General features: G+C 43.2%; 1 protein-coding gene across 1 annotated transcript in view; it reads left to right on the top strand.

Moving 5' to 3' along the window:
• LOC102379139 (serpin B11-like) overlaps positions 1-9,884 on the top strand; it is a gene marked incomplete at its 3' end in the record, with an annotated part of 21,254 nt that extends 11,370 nt beyond the window's left edge. Inside the window, exons 2-5 of the mRNA XM_006033312.2 lie at positions 6,045-6,177; positions 8,291-8,475; positions 9,047-9,109; positions 9,668-9,884. Of these exons, the coding sequence (XP_006033374.2) occupies positions 8,308-8,475; positions 9,047-9,109; positions 9,668-9,884 (448 nt within the window). The remainder of the gene's footprint in view (positions 1-6,044; positions 6,178-8,290; positions 8,476-9,046; positions 9,110-9,667) is intronic.
• Between the last annotated feature and the right edge of the window lie 101 nt (positions 9,885-9,985).

The raw sequence follows: 9,985 nt of genomic DNA, 5'->3' as shown, positions 1-9,985 counted from the left end.
TATCTCTGATAACGGGTTAGTTTAACCTCCGGCTTGCTAGTAAAACTGAATTACTGTGTCGCGAAATGATGCATGTCTAAAACGTGTGTCACCAACATGAAAAGTTTGGAAAGCTCTGGATTAGACAGTTGTCAGCACAATTGGCTTAATTTGAAGCAATGGTGATTTAGGTCAGACAGGAAAAAGGAGGATGGAGGAAAAATCCCAAACCCACAACACAAAACCCATCTGTCTAAATATGAGAACAGATAGGAGCCTTCTATTTCCCTTCTCAGCTCTTCTGATACCACATCTAATCTCCATGAGTTTTCAAAGGTAGCAGCCAATGGTATTACAATCACTTCACCCACTTCCTTAAGGACTCTAGGATAACTCTCATTGTGCCCCAAAATTTGAAGCCATCCACGCAGTAAATAAACCTTCGCTTTTTCTTTTTCTGTTCTGGACTAATTATCTCCCCATTACTCTGGTTCATGCTGTTAAGTGTGACTATTCTGTGAAGGTTAAGGTACAAAAAATACATTAGCTACTTAAGCTTTCTCTTCATTATCCACTGCTACTTCTACCTCCCTGTTCAGTAAGGGACCTATGCATTCCTTGAGCTTCCACTTACTTGTAATGTATTTATAGGAGTCTTTTCATTGCCTTTTATCTTTCTAGCTAGCTGTATCTTAAGTCTACAATTGCACAGTTATTGTCACTCAGCAACAACAAGAGCTTAGTGTTGCAGCATTTGTAGCCCGGGAAAAACAAGTGCACGCCTCCTACTATTCATTCCATCCAGGAAGAGCACACACCAACTGCTGAAACTGCCTTAGCCTGATGAAGGGTTTTTGAACCCGAAAGCTTGCTTAATAAATATTCTCCAACTATTTGGGTTGGTCTAATAAAAGATATCAAATTCACCCAAGGAACCTTGTCTGCCTATGTCCTTAGACCAACACGGCTACAATCTACACCCCCGCCTCCTACCACTGATTTTCGGGAAACTCCCTGCCTCAGGATTAAGCAACAAGACCTAAGTACCTGTGTATTCAGCACTTCCTTTAGCTAGCCAATCTCAATGCCTCACAGCAAACTTCCTCCATTTGTCTGCTCCAGGTTGGCTTCCTGGAAGGCTACTGAAGTCCAGGTGGCTCTTGCCTCTGCGTCAAACCTCTTCCTTCTTGAGCCCCAGAGGGCTAGCAGAGCTGATCATACTAAGACGTAAAAATCTCAATTATTTTCAGAGCAGAGGCTTCTAATTAGGAATAAGTACTCATTATATAAAAAAAAAAAACAAACCAGACCAAACAACTCTTTCTATCTATGGATATAGGTACTGATTTCAAGCAATATAAATTGTTATGAATACATTGTAACGGCGCAAAGTATCAGGCTTTGGTTTCTGTCATTCCAGCTATTGCCCTCCTGCCCAGCTCACTCTCACTGGTAGTGCTTACATGCCCAGTAAGTCCTCTTAAACTTAAAGGACAAAAGATCCTACAGGAAAGGGTCTGAGTTCGGCTTGTTGGGAAGATCTTGTACTTTGAACCTGACAATTGCATTTAAAACTCTTGCACCATTGTAGTATGTGTATCATAAAATACTTGGAACAAAATATACATTGATTTTGAATCCAGTTGTTCGCCATCACCTATGAATCAACAGTGACCTGGAATCTTGACACCCTAAATTTTCATGCTATTTTTAAGTTCTAATTAGTCAGCTGCCTTCAGGAAAGGGGGAAATAGTTGCATTTATAGATTTTAAAGAATTAATCAGCTATAATTTGATAGCCACTTGTTTGCCAAAAGTTATGAACAGGAAGCCTGATACTTTCTAAATGTCATGGTGTGACTTCATTTCCACTGCTGGATCTCTAAAGATTCTCATGCCATTTTAAAATACTAATGAGCCAGTTGTCTTTGAAAGAAGACATCTGGAAAAATTGACTACCCCTCAGTGGAGCTCTAGATATTGAAAGTAGTGAGTCTTTAGCAAAATACATGGAGGTATTTCACTTCTGACACCTAACTTGGACAACTGGAATGTATCTATTAAGCTATTTGTTGACAAGCCAAAACATGCAATAAAATCTTTGGGCCATATATTGGTTGCTGTAACAAAAGTGAGGTAACAGGGAAGGTATTAGCCAAACAGGAAATCAAGGCATGGGTGTATGCAGTGACACAACAGAACCAGGAAGAATACAATGCTATTAAAAACTAATAAATGGTGATGAAACAACTCTATTAAAGCCCTGAGTCAAAAGAGCACTTAGCCACCCCAACTGCAAGGGGCCTGAAATACCTTCCTTTTGTTGTTCTAAGTGAACAAATGGGAGATCACAATAAATGTTAGTATTTTTTGTGTACAGCACTGGGATCTCTACTGTTCTTTTCTCCCTGTTGCTTGTTTTTAACAGGTTGTCCTATTATCCACCTTTGAACAATGAGCATGTCGATGGGATGAGTCCAAAAGTAGTAACTTATAAAGGTGCAGGCTTAGGCTTCTGACATATGTTCTTTTTACAGTTTGTAGCACTACAAGAAGCAGATCACTCTGTGGTGTGCAATGTGCACAGAGTCTCTGGCTCAGGCATGACTGAAGTGCCACAAAAGCATGCTCCCTAGCCAGAGGATGATAGGGGGCTGCTCTGTAACTCTCCCCCGACCCTGCCCACAGAGGATCCTGTCGGTGAGCAGCACAGACTTACTTCCTCATCAGCTGTTGCTGCCCACAAGGGCAAGGGCTAATCTGGTGGTTTCTGATCTGAGGTTGCCTGTGATGGGGGAACTGGAAAGTATTGCTGGTGTTCAAGCACCCACAATGCATTACTGTCTTGGCTCACAGAGAGCCCCATCACCCCGCTACCCTGTCGTTCCCTGTTGCCACTGCAGCAACAGGAACAGGGCTACTTGCAAGCTGCCCAGAGTTGGCAAGGGCTGACCAGGTGGTTTCTGCTGTCCAATCAGGCTTGCCACTGCTGCAGCCAGCTGCAAGCTAGTCCCTACAGGGCTCCCTGACAGCACCCTGATGGACAGGCTGTCAGAAAGTCAGTTGGTCCTTCTCCCCCTTGGTGGTAGGAGAGGGAGAGCAAAGCACTGTGGGATATTAGGGTTTGGATAGACAGGTGCAAATGTTAAATATGTCACAGAACAGTTCTGAGCTACAATGAACTTGTCATTTCAAACAACAACTTATTTGAACAACTTCTTTGTAGTGATCTTATCATAGTATTGTAGTGCTTAGGGTCGGAAGGGACCTAAAGAGACCATCAGGTCTGACCCCCTACCCCAGGCCGGAATGAGTGCCGGGGTCATAACACCACAGCCAAATATCTGTCCAGCCTCCTCTTGAAGACCCCCATGGTAAGAGAGAGCACCACCTCCCTTGGGTGTCCATTTCAGTCCATCTCTTTCGTTAGAGATTCACCATTTTATAAAGCACCACAGCGCACCATGTGGTCATTCACATTTTGTCATTCGAGTCTCATGTAATGCAACAAGTGTAATTCCTATGAGAATCCTCACGTGGAGCATGCACAAGCCAATTCTCCATAAGATCAGTTTATCCAAGGTAAAGAACAAACTAGAACGTTCTGCACCTCTTCCTCCTCTCTAAGTTCAAGAGCTAAGAAGCTTACATGCACTGGCACAACAAACAGACATAAATTTTCTTGCTCAACTACTGAAATCAATTTCCCTAAACATGTTGCTTTGCAATGACATGTGCACATCAGTTTTAAGTCCATTTCTGATTTCACAGCGTGCAAAACTCAGAACATTCAGATTTAAAAGGGGTAGGCAAATCAAACTCGCAAGGATGACTCTGAGTGAAACTTATGTGAGCTAAAGTTAATGGGCACTGACTCTTTAGCAGAGGCCTAAAGCTAGATTCTCAGTTATTATAAATCAGCATAGGTCCAAGAAAGTCAATAGAGCTTAAACCAATTTGCATCAGGACACAGTATGGGCAGGAGCTGTAAACATATGCGAGGAGAAGATGGTTATTTATATGGATACCTGAAAGATGCAATAATTCAAGAAGTGGAACAAAACCAGTCCAGCATCTCCCAGTCACAAAACATACTGATTAATTTTAGAGTCTACAAGTCTCATCATTGTCTACTACTATCTAAAGAAGGGAGGGAAAGCTTTATTGATTAGACTGTACAACACCTTAGTAGTTCAGGGGATCCAACCTGACAGTTGTGCTTTCCTGCAACTGTGTTGTACCCTTGATTTTTGTCCTCTAGGTCAGGCCCAGTATCTCTACCCGTGAAACAGGGCTGTGCAAAATGGCTATGTTTAGTTTCCATTTCAGATTCGGCCATTTTGGAGGGACAGTGATTGTGATGTTTTGGATCACTCTTCCATTTTGATTTGGCTGAATCCGTTTCAGAGTTTTGACACTATTTCAGCTTTGATTCAGAGATTCGGATCGGCTGCAGAGAGGCAGGCACAGCCAGGCAGCTGCAGGTTTTCCCATGGCTCCTCTGGTTGCGCCTGCCTCTCCCTGGGTGGGGGGAGCCATGGGAGAAGCCTCCATGGCTGCCCTACCTGGCTCCATCCCCCTGCCTGGGCTCTAGCCTCCAGACACTTATAATAATACAATTAAAGAAAAAAAGAAAAAGCACCACACTCACTGGCTGCAGCAGCAGTGATCAGGGTCTTGAGGGGCTCATGGCAGAGCCTTCCCCCATGCAGTGGGTGGCAGGAGGAATCGCTCTCCCCCCCACTTGGCACCTGTGCAGCAGCTGTCATGTGCTTTCTGGCAGCTGGGGCAGCTCCACCTGTCAGCCGGAGCCCAGCACCACTCGGCCCCAGCTCCCAGGCAGCGTACAGCACCCTGCCGAGCTGCGCTGCACCCACACCATGGGGCAGCTGCCATGCGGGTGCCACGTGGAAGGGGCAATCTCTGCTGCCCCCACACTGTCCTGCACTGCATGGGGGTGGGGCTCTGCCATGAGCCCCCAAAGGCCCTGATCGCCACTGCTGCAACTGGTGAGTGTGGGGGTTTTTTGTTTTTTTTAAGAGGCTGGGACCAGGTGGGGGATGGGGCTGGGCAAGACAGCCATGGGGGCTTCTCCTGCAGCTCCCCCAGCCTAGGGAGAGTCAGGCACAGCCCGAGGAGCTGTGGAAGAACCTGCAGATGCCTAGCTGTGCCTGCCTCTCCCCAGCCAATCCCAGTCTCCAAATCAGCGTCGGAACTCCGAAACAGATGCAGCCAAATTGAAATGGAAGAGTGATCCGAAACACCAAAACAAATCACTGTCCCTCCAAAACAGCCAAATCCAAAATGGAAATGAAACATAGCTGTTTTGTACAGCCCTTGGGCTCACTTTCTTTCCTGTTCTCTCTTTCCCACATCTGTCCAGAGTAACTGAAAATAATTTTTCAATGCAGTACAGAGGCAGCCTAAGTCAGTACAACAATGTCTTTTGAAAAAAACCTCCATGAGCTCAGTTCAACCAAGGTTTGTTATAATCACGGGAGAAAAGTGTTTTAGGCTTATAAAAACAAACAGGTGTATGATGTTGTGGCAGATCTATACTATGGCTCTTTGCACCACAGAGGGGCCTCTGAGCCATAGGATTTCTACATCTTCAGCAGAAACATGCTTACAGAAGTTCTTGGTGACACACGGCTAAGTGCCTTGAAAGGTAGTTGCCACATTTGGACCACAAATCCCTTACTAAATGTTATGCTTTCCCAATACCATTTTCTTGTTTTGCATGCCTCTCTCTTGCCCTTGTCTTCTTACAATGGCATGTTCTGATGCAATTGAGAACTAGCTTAAGTATAAATTATGCCACTATTTATTTATGTTTGCAATCAGATTACTCAGGATTTATTCCCAAGGAAATAATCTGTAGCCTCCTTCACTTCTAGTAACTTGATCCTGGATGTAAAAACAGTAGCAGAGATTTGCTTCTTTCAGGTGGAAATGAATATTTGATTGTAGCTCCCTTCCTTTGCTAGAAGACATGAAAATTTGGCTGAGATTTTATTTACATGTCACTGCCCTGAATTCACAATTATTATATTAATTACTTGTAGTAGAGAAAATGATGAATCATTGTGGATGAAAATTGCACAATTGGGAGTGGCCATGGCTTTAAATTTCAGCACTCCACCGGACACCACACCAAACTTCCCAACCAGTCTTTAGCACCACGTCCAAACAGAGAAGGTAAATATTTCTAGTACTTTATCTTTAATGTCATTCTTACTATTCGTATCATTGCAGTGACTTTAGCGGTGAACTACCTGGTGCCTTTGCATTGTATTGTGTTGACCTAAGGAGTTGTTTCTTGTGGGGAATTCAACAGCATAGATACTGCTGGATAGGAACATATTTGCCTGAAACTTTTGGTGGATGCAAGGCAGTATTTTTCATGCCGTCGTTTGCTCATTCTGCCAGTTCTGGAGACAGTATTTTAAGGGTCAGATAGAAGAAAATCCAAAACCGTTTGCAAGTACAGTGCAGGTATACAGCAGAAAACGTTCCTGAATATTCTTGTGACTAAAACCAGCAGCTTTTCTGCCAGTGTTCCCAGCTCCATGCATTTCAAGGCATTTGGCTGGGCAAATTTTCATTACAAGTATCTTTGTGGAAAGCAGAATTGTGAGCATACTGGCAGGAATAAGTTTTTATCTAAGTGTCTGCACTGGAAGTGCTCCTGTATTCAATATCAAAAAGCTCTTTGATATCATGCAGAAGATTAATTGAATGAGGACTTCCCTTCCTGCCTCTCAAGGGGACACCAGGATCTTGATCCATGTGCACAGGTATAAGTGAAGCTACTTGCCTTCTGTGTGTTCTCCTGGAAGGATGGGAATTGCAAACACACCAGGGAATGGGAAAAGCATTGGCTCCACCGATGTATAACTGATGGACAGAATTGCTGAGTCAATATGATTGGTAGAAGTTTAATGCTGATAAGGACCAGCAGTAAGTAACTATCCCTTCAATAGTAAGGAGGTATGAAGGGACACGTGGTACCTTTGTGACAATGCCTATTAAAGGTACCCTGGAATAGGTACTACTTAAGCAGTGACTCTTGCTTTAGTCTAATCTGTGCCTAAAGTTGGTGCCTAAAGTTCCTCTACATAAACACTTTAGCTTCAAATTAGTTAAAATATCACTGGTTGCAGATAAACTGAGAATGGGGCAGTGGACGTGAGGAAAAGGATGGCTTGGATTCTTCCTATGAAAAGTGTTAAGTGATGCCTGCATTTAGTGGTACAAAGCACGCACTACATTACAGAAAGGAGACAGACCTTTCTCAGTGAGTTTCCAAACAGCAGTTAATGAGCAAAAGAAAAGAGGGAATTAATCTCTCTCTCCAGACAAAACATGTAGCAGTCTATTTCCCTGGCAAAAAAATACCCTATTTAATAGCCGTTTTCCTAAGGATAATAAACATAGAAAATTTGCTTGTTATTCTCAGTGTGAAGTGCAGCAAGATGGTGTGTTTTCACCAAGTCAGGATTTGTCCCCATTTTTAGAGGGCTTTTTTTGCCTAACACATGTGTGTTAGGCAAAAAAATTCCTTATGGAGTTGAGTTAGTCTACAACACGCCACTCTGCCCCATCTTCTTCATTAAGAATGTTATGTGCACAGTACCTGCAAGGATAAGACTAAGATACATGCATTCCTAAAGAGATTCTGTTCATTAAGGAAAGGAAGATGACATTCTTCACTGATATTAATTCCACTGGTGTCATTACCTGCAGAGAATTTGGTATGTCATTAAGACATAAAGGGAAGGTAATGGCCCTCTGCACTGAATGTAAAATGGATAGCGTCAATATACTACAGATTCAGACTCTTGACATATGTAAACCTTTGGATCACTTTATTCAGATTATAATTAGTATACCATAAGGATCCCACAGGCTTTGGGGCTAGAAAATCCAAGCAATAAAAGCAACTAAGAAAGCTACTGCGATTGCTTAATCTGAACACACAGTGAACTGCAGAAAACTGTTACTGAGAACTCATTCACATCTGCATTCAGGTGGTTGGCCATGGGGAGGATATAATTTGCAGTTTATGAAAAAATGAAGAGGTTTATGAGAGATGAGCGTTTTTCATGATATCTTCTATTGGACCAACCGTGTTAGTTGGATGAGTTGTGCGACACACTTTCAGGCACCATGTGCTCTTCCTCAGGTCACAGAAAGCTGCCAGTTAGCATTTCATCAGTGAGAGGTGGGAAAAGGCTCCTTCTGTCTGAAAAGGAAAAGGCACGAACTAGGAGACAGTCATGAGTCTCAGACTTTAATTCTCTTGTCCCAGGCTTTACCGTCTTCACCATGGCCTCACTCAGCGAAGCAAATGCTGAATTCTGCCTTGACTTTTTCAAAGAAGTGAAGAAAACAGAAGAAAATGAAAACATCTTCTTCTCCCCTCTGAGCATCTCTTCAGCCATGGCCATGGTCCTCCTGGGTGCTAGAGGCAACACGGCCAAACAGATGGAAAAGGTAGGCTTTCCTCACTCTGCTACTGTCAACACTGCCTGTCAGTGCAGTGTCAGAATACAGGGGACTCCAAAAATGTTGTTAACAACGCACAGGTTTTGAATAATAATGGTCAGATTTATAAGCCTACATTTGAAGCTTTTGACCCCATGTTCCCCGCATGTAGGAAACGATAATCCAGCAAATCAAGGGGGCCCTCGGGAAGGAACTTATGCCTTTCAGGCTACTACTCGCTATCTTTAGCAGTGGTGCTAGGCTCTGCATGGGTTGCCTCCATGACTGGAAGCTTGCTGCATGGCAGAACTGGCTGAGTTGTTATTGATGGGTTCCCTCCAGGGCATCCTTCCCTTCCCTACTGGCTAACCAAGGTGTGTCAGGCCTTGGCCCCAAACAAGAGCTCTTTAGGAAACTCTGCTGTCCATTCAAATGCATCGCCAATGAAATGAAGTACATGAGCTTCCCTACCTGGCATGTCTAAAGGGTTTTACAGTGTGCCAGGGGACATGCCAATCCAGCCTCAAAATTATGTTCTGATGACAGTTATAGCTGCAATCACCCAGCATTTTTGTTTCAGGTGCTTCATTTTGATGCAGTTTCGAGTTCTTCTGGAGGAAGGACAAACCATGGTAGCTCTGAGGTAAGGCAGCAGGTACATCAGGTTTGTCCTTTTCCCTTGGTATCAGCACTTCCCCAGAGAACGGCATAGATCTGAGCATCCTGTCTTCCCAAACTCTCATTCCATATATTTACACTACATAAGGCCCATTTTTATTATATGAGTGGCATCTTTTTTTAATAAATAACCCTCTCTTTCAATGCTTGCAAGTGTTGAGCTGGACCATGGCAACCTGAAAATGAAAGACACTGTGAATGAGGAAAGTCCTTTTTTCTCATTTTTTTGGAAAGTGGAGGTAGAAATGTTTCATGTCCCTTCTTCTATGCCTATGATTGCTAAGAGGGAGAACCACAGAAAGAGAAGAATCCAGGCAAAATAGTTTAACAAAGAAAAATATGTCTTTGTATGATAATTAAAGGCCCTCATGTTGAGGGCTAAAATAAGGGGCCTAGTCTATGATGTTTGATCTGGAGGTGTCATGAGTATATTTTGGTGGGGAGGTAACAATTCTACATCAGATACAGCTTCATGGTTGAAAGGGGAACCCTGCTAAAGAAATTATTATTTTGTTATTTGAAGTGTGAAGAAACTGGAGAAGTTCATTCTCAGTTCCAGGCACTCTTATCAGCAATCAACAAGCCCAGCACCAATTTTTCTCTAAGCATTGCTAACAGGCTGTACGGAGCAAAGGGTTTTCACTTCCTTGAGGTAAGCTGCAATGGTGTCCATGCTAGTAATGAATTTAGCACAATTACTGTCTACCTGGAACATAATGGAATGTGTCCAAGATGGCATGGTGAGAGTGTTTTCCATAAAGATGTCCTATACAGTAGTCAAATTTGTTTCTTGTTTTGTTTTTTTCCATACAGGGAGTAAAGAAAAAAGCAAAAGCATAGA

Source organism: Alligator sinensis, unplaced genomic scaffold (genome assembly GCF_000455745.1).
Source record: "Alligator sinensis unplaced genomic scaffold, ASM45574v1 scaffold1222_1, whole genome shotgun sequence".
NCBI classification, from domain to species: Eukaryota; Metazoa; Chordata; order Crocodylia; family Alligatoridae; genus Alligator; species Alligator sinensis.
The sequence above is the reverse complement of the archived record's forward strand: the minus strand, read 5'-3'. Positions and strand labels throughout refer to the sequence as shown.